General features: G+C 46.9%; 1 protein-coding gene across 2 annotated transcripts in view; it reads left to right on the top strand.

The window, feature by feature from the left end:
* The window catches only part of PPIL1 (peptidylprolyl isomerase like 1), a 21,970-nt gene extending 4,818 nt beyond the window's left edge, over window positions 1-17,152 (top strand). For both annotated transcript variants that reach the window (XM_006759032.2, XM_006759031.2), the window contains 2 exons: window positions 15,395-15,463; window positions 15,999-17,152. In XM_006759032.2, the coding sequence (XP_006759095.1) occupies window positions 15,395-15,463; window positions 15,999-16,219 (290 nt within the window). In that variant the 3' untranslated portion in view covers window positions 16,220-17,152. The remainder of the gene's footprint in view (window positions 1-15,394; window positions 15,464-15,998) is intronic.
* Window positions 17,153-18,379: the final 1,227 nt, after the last annotated feature.

Here is an 18,379-nt window from a genome sequence, read left to right as displayed (position 1 = left end):
GGGGGCTCAGCCCGGCCTGTGCCTGGGAGTCCGGGAGCCCTTGGGGAATGTCTGATTGACGGCTTGTGTCGCCAAATATATAGTAATTTTCCTCACGATAAGTAATTATCTGCGACACCAGCCAGGTGTCCTGCCATTTAACTTAATTCTGACTGTTTACCTGGAGACCATGTCATCTCCACCATTAGTGTTGCCGTGGAGGCAGGAGAGGCTCCCGCCACCACCACTGCACTCGCCAGCTGTGAGCTTGGCTTCTGGCTGATCAGCTCTCCCCCTTTGGGAGCGCACTGACCACCAGGGGGCAGCTCTTGCATTGAGCATCTGCCCCCTGGTGGTCAGTGTGCATCATAGCAACTGGGTTCTGTGGTTCGGTTGATTTGCATATTAGCCTTTTATTATATAGGATAGGATAAGATGGGAGCCATTAGAAAGTTGTGAGCAAAGGAATGACATGATCTGATGTATGCTTTAAAATGCTCGCTCTGGCTGCTGTTTGGAGAACAGATAAAGGGGCAAGAATGAGAGCTGAGAACCTGTTAGAGGGCTGCAGTAATCATCCAGTCTAGAAATATGTGGTTGGACAAGGCTGGTAGTGGAGAAGGTGGTGAGAAGTGACTGGATTGAGGTTATGCTTTGATGGAAATAGAGCCAATGATATTTACTAAGGTTGGATTAGGGGGTGGGTGGGTGTGTGAGAGAAAGAGATGATGACTTCTAAGTTTTTTACTAGTATTTAGTAAAGTGGGGAAGGCTAAGACAGAAGCGTGTTTGGAGGGGGAAGATTAAGAATTTGGTTTTGGTTTTGGACACATTAAGTAGAGATGTTGAATAAGTAATAGGATAAGAGTGGGAGTTCATGGAAAGTTCTGGAATTGAGGTATGAATTTGAGAGTTATCATCATTTAAATGGGATTTATTAGCACCAACCTATGATCCAGGAGGTTGGGGTTCGATTCCCAGTTAGGATACATGCCTGGGAGGGAGGGAGGGAGGGAGGGAGAGAGAGAGAGAGAGAGAGAGAGAGAGAGAGCCTCTGAGAGAGAGAGAGAGAGAGAGAGAGAGAGAGAGATGGAATAGCCTGGCTGGTGTGGCTCACTGGTTGAATGTCAACCCCTGAACCAGGCGGCCATGGTTTGATTCCCAGTCAGGGCACATGGCTGGGTTATGAGCTTGATCCTTAGTAGGGAGCGTGCAGGAGGCAGCCAATCGATGTTTCTCTCATCAATGTTTCTATCTTTTTTTAAAAAATATATTTTATTGATTTTTTACAGAGAGGAAGGGAGAGGGATAGAGAGTTAGAAACATCGATGAGAGAGAAACATCAATCAGGTGCCTCCTGCACACCTCCTACTGGGGATGTGCCTGCAACCAAGGTGCATGCCCTTGACTGGAATTGAACCTGGGATCTTTCAGTCCGCAGGCCAACGCTCTATCCACTGAGCCAAACCGGTCAGGGCCGATGTTTCTATCTTGCTATCCCTCTTCCTTCCTCTCTTTCTAAAAATCAATATATTTTTTAAAAATATATAGAATGTATAGGAAAGTAGAAAAAAAGAACAAAAATTACTCTGAAGTATACCACCTAAAGATTCCTAACCACATTTAACTGTTTCCCCAATATCTCACCTCTCAGTAATCATCAGTGTTAACTTTTGGTGGCCATTCTAGACATCTTTCTTTTCAGATACCTAGTTAAAAGGATGAGTGGAGAATAACTAGATAAATGGGAATAATTTAGAGATTAGGCTATGTCCCGCATGCTATTGCTTTTTACACAAAAGGTATTGTATTTGTTTATTTATTTTTAAATATATTTTATTGATTTTTTATACAGAGAGGAAGGGAGAGAGATAGAGAGTTAGAAATATCGATGAGAGAGAAACATCGATCAGCTGCCTCCTGCACATCTCCTACTGAAGATGTGCCCGCAACCCAGGTACATGCCCTTGACCAGAATCGAACCCGGGACCTTTCAGTCCGCAGGCCGACGCTCTATCCACTGAGCCAAACCGGTTTCAGCCCAAAAGGTATTGTATTTAATTTTGTATACATTTAACAGAAAAATTGACTTCCTGCTGTGAGAGATGAGGCAATTAATACTTAAATTTCTACCCGCCCCTGTTGTTTAGGAAAAGCTCAGTTTTGCATATGCATACCTCCTGTGTTGGGAAAAAACCCAATCCTTCCCTCCTGTTTCTCCTTTGCTTTTACATATTCACACAGAACATTTCACTCTGACACTTGTGTCGCTAAATATATAGTGATTTTCCTCACGACAAGTAATTCTCTGGGACACCAGCCAGGTGTCCTGCCATTTAACTTAATTCTGACACTATCTACCTGGAGACCATGTCATATCCCACAGGTTAAGGGCTCAGTCCCACAAGACTGTCTCTCTCCCCACCCCCACCCCCACACTCACACCCACACACACATACACTTTAGACCACAAGCCCAGGTACAAGTATCTACTTCAGACCAACTGGCTATAGATGGGAGATTCCAACGACACCCTCCTGCAGTTTGATTACTTTGCCAGAGTGGCTTCTAGAACTTGGGGAAACACTTATGTTTGCCCATTGTTGGAGGATAATGGTGAAGGATACAGATGAGCAGCCCGATGAAGAGATGCATAGGGTGAGGTCTGGGAGGGCCCAAGTCCAGAGCTTCTGTCCCTGTGGAGGTGGAGTATGCAGAGTGTGCCACCTTCCTGGTGTGGATATGTTCGCTCACCTAGAAGCTCCTCGAACCCTGTACAGGCATGACCAATGAGCTCCATTTCCAGTCTCTCTCTCCTTTCCGGAGAAGTGGTGGTGGTGGTGGTGGTGGTGGTGGTTCCTCGGGGCGGGGGAGGGGGTCTTTCTGGTGACCCTATCAGGAGCCCACCCAGAGTCACATTATTAGAACTAAAGGTGCTCCTAGTGCTCTTACCACTTTTGAAGGGTTTTAGGCGCCCTGTGCCAAGAATCGGGAACAGAGACCAACTTATATATTTTCAGTGATCTCAGACCCATCCTCCCTCACTCCCAGTTTTTGTTGTTTTATTTTTCCTTGTCAGAGTTTATAGCATTTTCCATTCTACACCCACTTGGGTTCTGCATTTCAGAGGGTTCGGGGCTCACCAGTAGGCTCTTCTATTCACAAGTGCTAGCAGGTAGAATTTCTCGGCGAGCGGTTTTCATTGCAAGGGCCGGAGGCTGTTACATTTTTAACTAGGTCATGGTTGAGAATTTCTGCCTGTTGCCCTTATACTTGAAAAAGACCATGACTCGGTGTGCTCTTCCTGGGCTGCACTAATTCCCTCAGATCTTTTTCTGAGGGAAATAGACATTCTGTTCCATCACCTTCAGATTTTGAACACGGCTTTGAAGAATACTGAGATCATATTTACTTCTTCCTTCAATTCAGGGAAATTTTTTTGATTTATGTTTATGAATTTTTTCTGTTATACTTATTGGATTTTCTATTTCAGGAAACTAATTCTTTGTTTCATCACCTTTGCCATCACATTTCTTTTGAGAGTCTGAGATGATGTTTTTCCATATTTTTTGCCTCCACTGAAATAATCTCACACCTTTATTCTGTCGCTTATTCAATTTTTAGTCATGTCTATTTTGTTCTTTCCTGCTCTGATTTATTTATTAGTGCTTGTATTGGTGTCATTTGGTTCTAAATCTGTTTCCTTAGTTCTGCAACCTTTTCTGTTAATTTATTATCTTGTCTTTGAACTCGTTTTATTGGATTCTTATTGATGCATCGGTAGCTTTAGACAGCCACGGAGAAGCCCTTCTTGGATTATGTTTTCCCACCCACCTCTCCACACCCGGAACCTATTCTTTCTTAGCATGGCTTCTCAAAATTGCAGGATTCTCTGGGTGACACTCCTCCTTTCTTGATTAGGGAGTACAAGCAGACAAGTTTTTCCTTGCTAACTCTTCAGCTCTTTTGGAGTAAGTTTGTTTCTTTTTTCTTATTTGGTTGATGCTGGTGAAATTTTTGCCTTTTAAGTTTGAACTTTTTGTGTGTTTGCTTCCTCGGGTATTGGAGGGAAAAGGGCACATTCTTTATTTAAACGTGTCCTGCCAACACTTTGATGCGCTTCTTTCCTGTTGTCTTCTCTCTTTCATTGTTATGAGATTAAAAAAATATTTTTGGTTAATCCTCGCCCAAGGGTATTTTCCCATTGATTTTAGAGAGAGTGGAGGGGAAAAAGGGAGAGAGAATCATGGATGTGAGAGAGACACATCAATCGGGTCTAGGGGCTGAACCTGTAACCCAGGTATGTGCCCTTGACCAGGAATCGAACCCTCAACCCTTCTGTGTGCAGGCCAACACTCTAATCACTAAGCAACACCAGCCAGAACATTATGAGATAAAATTTTAATTCATGTCAGCAGTGAACAGAGAGAGTCAATGATTAGGGTAAAAGAATTAGAAGTGACTCAGATGTGAGTTACTCATGCCAGAGCTTCCATATATTTCTGTAGTTCTCAGTCCTTCATAATGTCACATTTCCATGTTGTAACTTTAATGAAATTAAATAGCTCAAAAGATTTCCAAATAATTACATCCAACCTCAAGTATAACGGATGATTGAGCTCAGCCTGCTGGCGGGTCTGTGGTTGAAGGCAAACGAGAGCTTGGTCCTCCTGGGTCACTCGTTTGAACTGCTAGCTGACTAGGTAACAGGTGTTTACTAAACATCTCAGGGGCGCAGCACTGGCATTGTGGACTCTTCAGCAAGTCGAAATACCTCTTCCATCTGCTGTGACACAAGCCACCCCTCCACACCCGGAACCTGTTCTTTCCAGCGTCTTTCTGATACACCTTTTCCAGATGTTTTCTCAATTCAAATGCCCTTTGACTTCCTGCTTCATTTTAAACCATTTTTCTTTCTTTAAATTTCCTTTATTGTAATAACTTTATGCTAGCTTTTTACTTAGCCCTCTGAATGCCTGATTTTTTATATGTTTATTTTATTTTACCAGGGAAGGAAGTGGAAGAGAGAGAGAGAGAGAAACATCATTGTGAGAAATGTCAACTGGGGGAGAGAGAGAGAGAGAGCGAGAGAGAGAGAGAGAGAGAGAGAGAAAGAAAAAGAAACATCATTATGAGAAATGTCAACTGGCTGCTTCCCGCATGCACCCTGACCAGGGATCAAGCCCGCAATCTGGGCATGTGCCCTGATCAGAAAATGAACCAATGACCTTGAACCAGCAACCTTTCGGTGCATGGGATGATGCTCAACCAAAGAGCCACCTGCTAGGGCTCTGAATGCCTTTTACCTGTTTCTATAACTTCTGTTCCTCTCCTCCCTGTAGGGCATGGTACCCTATCCAGTGCTTCCTTTTGCTTCTACTGCTCTGTGCTGAGCCTCACAGGGCTCGCTGGCTGCTGTGATTGCAGTGATTAATTATGTGCCGATTATGTTGTGCGTCACCCTCGCTCTGAGTTCATCTCTCCACTTGCTCCAGGAACACCTGAAGTGTAACATGTTGACAGCAAATTCATTGTTAATTTTATTCATTCCCCCCCCCCTTTTTTTAATCCTCACATGAGGATATGTTTTTATTGATTTTAGAGAAAGAAGAAGGGAGAGAGAGAGAAACATTGATCACATGTGCTCTGACCAGAATCTAGCCAAACCACCTTTTGGTGTACTGATGACACTCCAACCGAGTGAGGCACCTGGCCAGGAGAGAAGTCAAGGCATTGTTCTTTTCCTTGCAGAGCTCTTTGTCCAGGAAGACAAGATATTCATTATGAGAAATATCTAGAAAGTAACAATATAGTCAATGAGAGTGACTATGCCATTCAATCAGAGGAAATGTTATGCCATGAATGGTTAATTACTTTAAACTAGATGCCCAGTGCACGAATTCACGCACCAGTGGGGTCCATTGGTCTGGCCTGTGGGATTGAGTCAAAACCGGCTCTCTGACATCCCCCGACAGGTTCTGGATTGCAAGAGGGTGCAGGCCAGGCTGAGGAACCCCACTGGGACACAATCGGGGCTGGGAAGGGCTCCAGAGCATGTCCGGTCTGTCTTGCTCAGTCCTGATCGGCTGGACCCCAGCAGCAAGCTAACCTACCGGTTGGAGTGTCTGCCCCCTGGTGGTCAGTGCAAGTTACAGCGACTGGTTGAGTGGTCGACTGTCTGCCCCCTGGTGGTCAGTGCATGTCATAGCAAGCGGTTGAGTGGTCTTAGCATATCAGCATATTACGCTCTGATCGGTTGAATGGATGACCGGACACTTAGCATATTAGACTTTTAATATATAGGATATGCAAATGTATGCAAGTGTGCTGTGGATTATTATATAACTAAGGTTGGAATAATCTACACTAATAAAAGACAAAGATGCACCTTCGCTATGCCCTAAGCCACGCCCACCAGCCAGTCAGAGCGACTATATGCAAATTAACCCAACCATGGAACTGGAGCAAGCCGGAGGCTTGGTTGCCCCAGCGATGGAGGAAGCCAAGCTTCCTGCCAGCCCTGAGCCAGCTGAGGCCGCTGCTTATGGCAACAAAGTTTCAATTATAGAAGACAAATAGGGCAAACCAGCCAGCCCCCACCTGTGCACCAAGCCTCTATCCTGTATAGTAAAAGGGTAATATGCAAATTGACCCTAACAGCAGAACTACTGGGAATGACTGGTCACTATGACACACACTGACCCCAGGGAGCAGACGCTCAATGCAAGAGCTGCCCCTGGTGGTCAGTGTGCTCCCAGAAGGGGAGCGCGATTCAGCCAGAAGCCAAGCTCACAGCTGCCAGTACAGCGGTGGTGGTGGGAGCCTCTCCTGCCTCCTCAGCAGCACTAAGGATGTCCGACTGCAGCTTTGGCCTGCTCCCCATTGGCAAATGGACATCCCCCGAGGGCTCCTGGGCTGCCAGAGGAATGTCTGACTGCCAGCTTAGGCCCAATCCCCCCAGGGAGCAGGCCTAAGCCAGCAGGTGGTCATCCCCCGAGGGGTCCCAGACTGTGAGAGGGCACAGACCAGGTTGAGGGACGCCCCCAAATTTTTGTGCACTGGGCCTCTAGTTAATAATAAGAGAAAAAGTACAGTGGAGTGAGATTAGAATGGGTAGGGAGCATATTTGAGGTGGGCCTTGAAGGAATGTAGAATTTTAACTCTTGGGAGGACAGGGAAGGACATTTTGGATTCCAGAAGAAGAAGGAGTACAGAGTGGACACACCAGTAACAGAAGCATGTAGGATTTGAAGGAGAGCCGACACCCCAGGTGTCACGTCTCACCCGCTGGACTGGCTCTGTGACACAACCCAGCCACCTCTCCACACCCGGAACAAATGCATACGGTGTGATATCTAAGGCCCCTGAGCTGCATGCTGAGGGGACAGTAAAGGAGCAGTATGGGGCCGAGTAGGAGATAGCATCGGGGGTAAGAGGGCCAGTTCACGGAGACCCTCCAGATGGGAGTTCAGATTTGACCTAGCACCATTCAGGGACCATCTGGAACTCTTAAGTCTGGAATCAAAAGACGATGTGAGGAAATGTAATCCAGCCATGGGATGTGGCGAGTAGTTTAGTGTGGGGCAGTGGTCAGCAAACTCATTAGTCAACAGAGCCAAATATCAACAGTACAACGATTGAAATTTCTTTTGAGAGCCAAATTTTTTTAAACTTAAAATAGATAGGTAGGTACATTGTTATTAACTTAATTAGGGTACTCCTAAGGCTTAGGAAGAGCCACACTCAAGGGGCCAAAGAGCCGCAGGTGGCTCGCGAGCTGCAGTTGGCCGACCATGGGTGTGGGGTGAACAGGAGGTTGTGGCCCGGTAGGCTTAGGGTTGAGTCTTGGCTCCACAGGAACAGTTATTAAATGCAGACTGGTTATGTGACCTTACTGAGCCTTCTTATCTATGACTGGGGAGTGTGGTCGTATGCACCGCAGGAGGTTGTTGTGAGTAGTAAATGAGCTGATCTTCATCAAATGGTTTGCACAGGCTGGATACAAATAGGAGTGCAAAAAGTTTAGTTATTATTTATTTTGGTTGTTAATTCATTTAACAAATGTTTGTTAGACTCCTACAGTGGTCCAGGCATCGTTCTAAGAGCTGGGGACACAATAGTGAATAAGAAAGCCGTGTGGCGCTCACTGTGGTGTGAGAGACAGACAATGAGCAGATAAGCACATACTATACTGTCAGGTCATGACATGATATGGAAGAAATAACGCATAAGGGGGTAGAGCAGGTATTCGCAACCTTGGCACTATTGACATTTTGAGCTGGATAAGTCTTTGTTGTGGGGGATGGGGGCTCTCCCGTGCATTGTAGGATGTTTAGCTGAATCCCTGACCTCGACCTGCTAGATGCCAGGAGAACCCCTCACTGTGACAACTAAAAATGTCCCCGTATATTACCCAGTTCCCTAGGGGGCAAAGTCACCACTGGTTGAGAACCACTGGATAGAGTGAGGGAGGTGCTGTTGTGGAGAGTGTGATGAGGGGAGACCTCTCGTCAGAGAAAGTGCATTTGAGCAGAGTTCTAAGTACAGGGAAGTAGTGAGCTCTGAGACTGCCAGGGGCAGGACACTCAGAGGGAACAGTAGTCAGAGCCTTAGACCAGGCTGTGCTTGGCAAGAAACAGCCCAGAGGACAGTACCTGGAGCCGGTGAGTGAGGAGAGAGTGGCAGGAGGTGACTTGGAAGGTTAGCCGAGTCCCTGATCATGGGGTGTCTTGTAAGTTGTGCTGAAGACTTTGATTTTGTCCTAAGTGTTGAAATGTCACGGGAGGATTTTGAGCAGACCACTGCCACACTGTGACTTGTTTTTAAGGGATCCCTCTGCCTCCAGGTGGAGAAGCAACTGGTGTGGAAAGGGAGAGGCAAGGTGACCAATTGGAAGCTTTCATTGTCAAAGCTGGAACTTGTAGTTTGGACCAAGGTGATCGTGGTTCTGTGGGTCCTAGTCCTGTGGGAAGCAGATGCCAAAACAGAGTTAGGCATGGAAGAGCTTTATTGGGGTAACACCTGTGAAAGATAAAGGGGTGAGGGAGTAAGAGCGGGGAGGGGAGTTCTTCACACATCGGTGCAGGCCTCACACTGTGAAAGGAGAGCAGGCAGAGGACAAAGCACCCGCAGAAAAGGATGAGGAGCCGCCAGTGAGGTGGGGTTTCACGAAGGGTGACATCAGCTGTCAGATCCTGCTTATGGATCAAGCAAGCTGAGCCGGAGGGCTGGCCATTGGGTTCAAGGGCGTGGCAGTCACTGATGACCTTGACAGAAGCAGTTTCGTTGGAGTGGTGGAGGCAGAAGTCTGAATGGAGAGCATTCAAGAGGTAGGAGAGGAAGTGGAGACACCAAGTGAGGACAGCTTTTTTGAGGAGATTTTTCTGTGGATGATATACAAGACAATGAGGAGACACTAGGAGATGGAGTTTTTTCTTTTGTTTGCTTTTTAATGTGGGAAATATTCATACCATGTTTTTATGCTGATGGAATGATCCACTAGAAAGAAAAATTGATACAGGAGAGGGGGTAATTGTAGCTGCAATGTTCATTGCAGGTAAATGGTTTGTGGTGGTGAGATAGTTAGATGAACAATTTATTCATACTGCATTAATAACGGAGGAAGAAAGATGTAGGAAGAAACGGTAAGATGTAGGAAGGGAAGTGAATTGGGTGTGTGAGCGTGTGAAAGGTCCCTTTTGCCTTTTTCTCAGTGAAAGAAGAAGGAAAGTTACAAAGAGCAAGGAGCAGTGAGGGAATGGTGAGGTTTGAGGACAGACAAACTGAAATAAACCCAAAATCACGACTTCTTTTGCCTCTCACAGAAAATGCTCAGGTTCTCTCAGTTAAAGGGAGCCCATCATGGCAGATACTACTACTGTCTGTAGAACTGCATGGCTTCCGTGCGTTATTTAATTCTCATAACAACCATATGAGACATAAGTACTACTATTCTTATTTGCATTCAAGGAAACGGAGGCTTAGAGAGGGTAAGTATCTTGCTTAAAGTTACCCAGCTAGTAAATGGTGGAATTGGAACCGAAATCTGGATCTCTTGACCCCAAAGGCGAGTGAGGAAGAGAGAACATCTTAAGAATTCAAGGCTTCTGGGAGAACTGCAGCGTGGTTTCCCACGTTAGATCTGGTGTTTGGCATTTCCCGGGTTTCCCTAACAGCAGCTGCACTTGTCAGTTCCCCCTTCCTCCTGTTACTAACAAAGTGGTTGTGTCAACTTGGGATGCCATTGGCTACAAGTCACAGAAAATTCAGCCCTAATGGCTTAAACTAAGAGCTTTTGTTTTCCTCAGTGAGGGAATGTGTGGAGTAAGCAGTTGCAGCCATTGGTTCAGCTGCCCAGCAGAGTGTGAGGGCCCAGGCCTGCTATGTGTTTCCACTCCACGGTTCTTAGTGTCTTGACTTTTGATCTCAAACTTGTCTTATATTTGCAAGACGGTTGCTGCTACTCCTAACATCTGCTTTCAGAGAAGGAAGATGGGGAAAGAGCTATGGGTGAAAGACTAGGAGCGTGTTTGTCCCTTTTTATCCGGAAAGCTGTCCTTTTCCCAGGAGTCTACTCGGCAAGCTTCTGTTTATGTTAGAAGTCAGAACTGGGTCACCTGGCCACCCCTTGTTGCAAAGGCATCTGGTTGATACCCGCCTTCCTTGTCTCTGAGGTTGAGGCCGGCTGTGAAGGCGATGGGGGTGCTCAGAGGACAGCCAGCCTGCAGCGTCTGTGAGAGGTTCCCTTCCCAGAAGAAAGGCTTTGATTGGCGTGGTCTGTCACCTTCCAGTGTGCAGTGCCCCAGACAGAGCTGTCACGTGGGCCCCCTTATGGGTCACTGACTGGCCTACCTGTGGCTGCTTTGGGGCTGGGTATTAACCTCGGTCTCACCAGCTGTGGCATGGCAGTCGTGGGGACAGGTAGCAAGCACCACGGTTAGAGGCCATTCCCTGTGTCTTCAATGCCACTCCAGTTCGTCTGAAGAGGTTTTCACAGTCAGTGAGCAGGAGGAGGAAGAAAAGACATCGGGAATCTTGAGGATAAATGTTTTTTTAAGAAGCAAAAAGCACAGGTCATAAAGAAAAAGATTAAGGAATTTCAACAGCAAAAACTTATGTGCATCAAAAGACCGCATACAAAAGTGCAAAAAGTCAGCTGGAAGAGGATATTTGCAAAGCATTAGCTGAAAAAGGATTCGTATCCAGAATACTAATCCTAATGATATAATATACATATAAATTCTAAAATGTCAAGCCACTCACTAGAAAAGTGGCTGTTCACAGAGAAGGAAAGCTAAGTGGCCAATAAACTGAAATTATGCACATTTCCCCTGTCAGGGAAACGCAGGTTAAAACCCCACAAGCAATCAGACGCCTGTTAGACTGGCAAATGTTAGAAAGCTGCCAGAGAACCTGGAGCAGTAAGAGGAAGAGAGAGCACTGTGGGTGGGGGTGCACATTGGGGCTCTTCTGGCAAGGTATTTGGGGAATGGAGTGTCAGAGCACAAGCCAGAGGAGGTCACAGGTTCAATTCCAGTCAAGGTGCACATGTCAGGGGTGCAGGCTCAATCCTCAGTAGTAGGACATGCAGGAGGCAGCCAATCAATGATTCTCTCTCATCATTGATGTTTCTATCTCTCCCTCTCCCTTCCTCTCTGAAATCAATAAAAATATTTTTTACATAAATAATAAATAAATAAATTATCCTATCCAATTACATCAGGGCTGGTTCCTCCTCGAACCCTGCGCATTGTACTAACTGTTGGGAACTCAGTCCAAGTTCCTCAGGTCAGTTCTTGGTGGTGGGGCAGATGGAGACGCCACGAGAGGCTATGGGTGTATAAGAATGAGTCTTCATTGCAGAAGCCAGTGGCCACAGAGCCATCAGACAAGAACAGTCCTCACAGCAAGGTCCGTACAGGCAGGCAGCCGGACACCGGCTGGTGAACACATACCTTTCCCACAGAAGCAGCATCTGTCTCTGTCCCCGCAGTCATTATCTGAGCAGTCGCACGCTGCCTTCTAGACTCACCGCCTCCCATCGTAGCGGTACTTGAGCTCTCCGGCTCAGCAGCTTCTCCTGTCTCTCCTGCCCTACTGCTCTCTCTCTAACACACTTCTTCTCACACTTCATCTTAGCTGCTCTCTCTCCATACTCCAGCAGACTAGCTGGTCAGTAACCTACTTTTATACCATGTAGACAGAGAAGGCTTTGTGCCAGTAGTTACATCAATCCTATTGGCTATTGACGGGCACAGTGTACCATGTCCTTGCACCCACTCATGGTATCTTGGCCTGGTTAGGATTCCCAGGCTCCGAGTCCTGGGACTTTCCAATCAGGCTCATGCCCAGAGCGGCCGTTGGCCATTCTGGTGTACTCATAACAAGGCCTCTGTGCTCCCATTGGTTTGACTGTCCGGGGACCTGGCGTGCTTCCCACACGGAGTAATGGTGAAATGGTCTGATTGTGACCCTGCATGTATATCCCCAGCGAGCTGTGGTCTCTGAGAGGTCCTGCACTTGTCTGTGGACCATAGAGAGTGGTTATTACAGTGTGTTTTGAAATAGGAAAACATTGGGAAGACCCTAAAGAGCCATCAACATGAGAAAAGATAAGATCGGTGTAATCACACAGTGCAATGAATATTTCAGAGAGCTGCACAGAACAGTGTGCATGACTGTGACTGTGGTGAACAGAAAAAAGCTAATTGCAGAAGACTGCATTATAATACACTTCTCTAAACCTAAAAACATGCAGAACAACACATTTTTTAAGGGATGCATATATACATAGTAAAGAAGAAAATGCATGGAAATAACAAACTGCTGGTCAGAATAGTGGTTCCCTGGGAGAGTGGGGGTGGAGGGAAGCAGGGTGTGTATGCATGGGGTCTAACTGATTTGCCACATTTTGTTTCTTAAGGGTAAGATGTACAGTTGTTTGTCATGTTATTTGCATTTTCTTGTATGGATGAAATACTAAGTAGCCTATATAATAAAAGCCAAATATGCAAATCAACCGAACAGTGGAACAAATGGTTGCTGTGATGCACACTGACCACCAGGGAGCAGACGCTCAATGCAGGAACTGCTCCCTGGTGGTCAGTGTGCTCCCACAGGGGGAGCACCGCTCAGCCAGAAGCTGGCTCACGGCTGGTGAGCGCAGTGGTGATGGCGGGAGGCTCTCCCCCCTCCACCGCAGCACTAAGGAGCAGTGAGCCGAGCAGTAAGGAGCAAGGAGTTCCGGACTGCGAGAGAGATGTCTGCCTGTGGGCTTAGGCTCACAGGCAGACATCACCCGAGGGGTCCTAGACTGCGAGAGGGTGTGGGCCAGGCTGAGGGACCCTCCCACCCCCGCTGGGGCATGAATTTTGTGCACTGGGCCTCTAGTATTGAATAAATGTTTAAAGGAGAAGACAGAAGAATAAAAGGACTTGGGGAGTAGAGAGTTTAGAAAGCAGGTCTGTGCCTGTCTCTGCTGTATCTATACCAGGCCAGGCACATAGCACATTTTTGACAGCCACATCGTTGGCTTTGTAAGTGATCCTTTGTAAGTGACATCTGTGCATCCTGCTCTGCACCAGAGAGCTCTCTCATGGCTCTGCCCCCTAACCAGGGCTCCCCCGTTCCACATGCCCAAAGGAATGTTTTGATTGGAATTATTTGTCTTGATGACATTTTGTTACAAACCCTCCCGAGTGGATTTAGGTTGTGAAAATAGCACGTTATGAGTAAATGTGCTGCAGAGGCCCAGACTCACTGCCGCTGGTCAGACTACGCCAGAGAGTGAAAAGGGGCTCGGTGCTCTTTGATCTCCTTCGGATGACTTTGCACCCAGGCTGCTTCTGTGACCCCTGAAATCCCCTTCTTGCTGGTGGAGCCATTTATGGGATGGTTTCAGTGGCCTTGACGTTTCATTCTTGCAGCCCCGATTTGCAGGGGGTCACGCTTCCAAGGCTCAGTCGTGGGGGGACAGTCGGCTCCTGAGCATTCTCCCCAGCTGGCTTGTCAGGCCTGGGTGTGGGCTGGACCGTTTGCTGCCACACCCTCTCCTCTCTCATCTTCAGCCCTAGCATTTCCGCTAACCACCCCTCCCCTCAAATCTCAGACAGGAGCCTGGACTCCGTAGTCAGAGAGAACTATGTTACAGCTATGTTACAGCTGTGTTACAGCTGGCTATGTTACAGCTGTTTGGAGGTACACTGGCAGGTTAGAATTTTTGGAATGAATTTTTACATAGTTTAGTCCAGAAGCGTAGGTAGCCTGGGCCAGGTGGGAGGCTTCCTCTGAGTCTGTTAGGAACGCCCCCCCCAACCCCACCCCCCGTTCCTCTTTGCAAAGAACCAGGGGCTCTGACAGGCTCCCTGTGGTGGAACATCCTAAAAGCTAAAGCAAAGGATTTTCACCATGGAAACACCGGGGCCTGCGGGGTGGGCATGGCGCTTTCACATCTACTTTCCCAGCAGGCTGACTGCAGGGAGGGGCGCTCCCTGGGTGCGGGCTGTTTTCTGGCTGCCGGGCAAGCAGGGTCAGCTGGTAAACCCAGTGTTCACGGTTTGTCTTGGCTGGTCAACTCGGAGAAACCGAAGTACTTCAGGAGGCAGATGGTTGAACATATCACTTTGTTCTAACAACAAAACCTGGGTGTCCGACACAGCACCAAGCTCTGCAGACACAGTGTAACTACCTGGTGGTGGTGAGGTCACTAGCAAATCATTCCCAACCCCGTGTTTCTTCATAGTCTCCTTCCAACACACTGTCTCTCCTTCCTGCCAGGTTGCCCCTGACCACCGTTCCTGTTTCTCCTTAAGCGAGATGTCTTTGACTTATTTTTCTTCATCTAGATTAAGGGAAATAGCTTTCAATTCGTGTGCCATCTCTGATCCATTACAAATGGCTGCTGAAGGTTCTGGGTCCATTGGGAATCAGGGGCAAATCTGAGCTTTTTTCAGCAGGAAAGTGCTGATTGATTAGCAACAGGGTTAGGGCTTCAGCGTTCCTGTCTGAAGTACTCATCAAAATGTTAAGAATTTAACAAATATCTTAATTCATCCAACTATGAATGGTGATTATCTGTAGATGGTTAGATTACAGGGCACTTTAATGTTCTTTTGATAGTGTTCTGTGTTTTCTACATTTTTGACAGCGAACATGTATAACTTTAATAAGCGAGAAAAACACTCTTTGTGTTATTTTGAAAAGAAATGTCTTACCTGAGTGAAACCAGTGATTGGAACGTGCTGGGTAGTGCTTGGTTCTCTGCTGGGCTGTGTGGCTGCAGCACACTGGCTGGGGCTCATTGCTCCCTGCCTTTTCCTTTCCTCTACTCCAAAAATCCTGTGACCCCGGGCATAGTTCTTGCTGAGAGGGGGGATGTGAGACTGGCTGATTGGCTTCTCGTCTTCCAATGTGGCAGGTCGAGGTGGTGCATCTATCTATGGCAAGCAGTTTGAAGATGAACTTCATCCAGACTTGAAATTCACGGGTGAGTATGTAATCTGGCTGGACTGGGTGAGAAGGGAGGGTGGATTTTGAAGGTTTGTTCTTTTGGCTGTGATTCAAGGTGAAAGCCTGGCACGGTGGCATGGTGCCATGTAGCTGCCCGCCGCGGCGCCATGGAGAGCCCTGGAGGATTAGAGAGAGTGGCGCCTCTCCGCATCCTGAGCGACTCAGAGTGCTGGTCTGAGTGTCTAGACTCTGCTTGGTGAATGCTGCTCTTACACTATAGCAACACAAAAGCTTCCGCAGAGAAGCAGGAGACCTTGCTGGAATTTTAGGGGAGGAGCAGCACAGCCCAGTGGTTAGTGATCATCATTGACAGAGGCTGAGGAGGCGAAGAGGCTCGGGTGGTGCAGCTGATGGCCTCTGTGCAAGGGCAGAGAGCCTGCCCCAGGGAAGGAGGATTGATGAGAGAGGCCAGAGCAAAATCTGGCTTCTTTCATCTCTGCGATGGTATAGCAGCGCCAGGTTGGAGCCGTGGGGATTTTTCATACTCTTCCCTCTCTTCCTTTTCCCACCAGGGGCTGGAATTCTTGCAATGGCCAATGCAGGGCCAGACACCAACGGCAGCCAGTTCTTTGTGACCCTAGCTCCCACCCAGTGGCTTGATGGCAAACACACCATATTTGGCCGCGTGTGCCAGGGTATAGGAATGGTGAATCGAGTAGGAATGGTGGAAACAAACTCCCAGGACCGCCCTGTGGACGATGTGAAGATCATCAAGGCATACCCTTCTGGGTAGCCTTGCTGCTGTCCAGGTCTTCTGAAATGGCCCAGCGAACCGGTGTCCGGGTGACCTAAATGACAACCTCTGAACTTCATCTTGGCCTTGTGAATGACGGAGCCAAGGAGGCCTGGGAGCTTGGGTGAGTCAGAGGCGGAAGTAATAGGATGCTTCTCGTCGCTTCTCCCCGAGCCTCGGTTGACAGGGCATTTCCAGAACTGCCCATGCATGATCACACAGGCCACTGCTCACTGCAGACGACCCACACGGCGTCTTGTGTGCCTCTGTCTGGGACCCTTGGACAACATGAGGCCAGCTCTGCCATTTCAGGGTCCGGCCAAACTTCTTTCTGCGAAGATTTATATTCTGGCCTGCACTGCAGTCTTCGGTGGCTGACGGCCACAGAATTCAAACCATGCAGTGCCTGTCAGCCCCCTGCCCTCTGCACACCCTTTTCAGTCTCCTACATTTGTTCTTCCTGGGAATGTCTGCGTCGCTATATATATTTCCCCCTCCAAAGCAGAACATCAACACTGCTGTTCCTGACACTTAGACATCCCACGCAAAGCCACACTGGCTGTTTGCCAAATGAGAAATGCATCCAACAATCAAGTGTCTAAGAAGGTGTCAAGTGGGGAATGCTAATGTGTAATAATCAAGAAATGAATTTACTAAAAGGAAGCAGAAGCGTTGACCATTTTTTGCCCAGGAAGGAGTAGGAATCTAGTGAGCCTAAGAAAAGACTGAATTCTCCTCAAAAAGGAGAAGTGCCACTACCTTTTTAAAAAAAACTAAGACTTTAGAGAAACCGAGATTTTATATGTTAAGGGCCTTTTTGTTTGTTTGTTTTTTAATCTTTCTGTATTTTTTAAGGGGATTATGAGAGAAAGGAAGTTAATACCTGTGTGATACATAGAAACTTCCTAAATAAAATGCCATTGATGGTTGAAATTTTTGCTGTGGTCTGATTTTAAATATTGTATGAGGTCCTATGAGCCATTTTAACCTCTGCGCCATCTCAAGTAGTATTTTAGGGCTCATCTTCAAGATTTCACATCATTGTAGGTTTGTGATCTCCAGGGGACTTCTCCCGTTCAAGAGCAGGTCTGATTTAAAAAGGCAGAAACGAAGAGAGAAGTTAGGTGATCTCGATGAGCATGTCTGAGTGAGGGGGATTCCCTGGCGATTACCAGGTGGATGTGCTGAGACCTGAACTGTCCCTCAAACTAACAAGAGATACACCTGCCTGTCGGAGGGAGTGTGTGTTGTGGTATTGACTCTATTAAAGTGGTAGCTCCTTGATTGAAGAAGGGCTTGTAGTTTCAGTATGTTTCCTGCTCTCTGAATTTTGGAAATGGTGATTTACTCTCTGGAATGACCAAACAAGGTTCTAGTCCTCAAGTGTTCCCCATATTCGACCTTTCCCCATCCTCCTCTCTCAACAAAAAAAAGGGCCCTCGCTGGTTTGGCTCAGTGTATAGGCAGTGGTTCTCAACCTGTGGGTCGCGACCCTTTGGCAGTCGAACGACCCTTTCACAGGGGTCGCCTAAGACCATCCTGCATATCATATATTTACATTACGATTCATAACAGTAGCCACATTACAGTTATGAAGTAGCAACGAAAATAATTGTAAATTAATATATATGAAAACACTTAAATGATAGAACAGGTGGAATAAAGATAGGAAGAAAATCAAAGTTAGTACACAAATGCCTGAAAATTGGGAAATGATGCATTATGAAAAAATTTAAATCGGCCAAACTATCTGATATCCTTTTGAATCTTTAAAAATATTTGTCCTCTTGCCCTAGCCGGTTTGGCCCAGTGGTATAGAGCGTCAGCCTGGGGATTGAAGGGTCTTCGGTACGATTCTGGTCAAGGGCACATGCCTGAGTTGTGGGCTCAGTCCCCAGTAGGGGGCGTGCAGGAAGCAGCCAATCAATGATTCCCTCTCATCATTGATGTTTCTATTTCTCTCTGACTTCCTCTCCCTTCCTCTCTGAAATCAATAAAAATATATTTTTTAAAAAAAGGAACACTCAATAACAAACAATGTAAATGACTTTTTAACTTCCCAGAGATGATTTTGGGGGGCAAAGTACTGTTTTGGGAAGTTAAAAATACATTTCTTTCAGCCTGGACTGGGCAGACATAATTGGGTCCACCTCTAGAGCA

This window comes from Myotis davidii, unplaced genomic scaffold (genome assembly GCF_000327345.1).
Source record: "Myotis davidii unplaced genomic scaffold, ASM32734v1 scaffold1036, whole genome shotgun sequence".
Classification (NCBI taxonomy): domain Eukaryota; kingdom Metazoa; phylum Chordata; class Mammalia; order Chiroptera; family Vespertilionidae; genus Myotis; species Myotis davidii.
The sequence above is the reverse complement of the archived record's forward strand: the minus strand, read 5'-3'. Positions and strand labels throughout refer to the sequence as shown.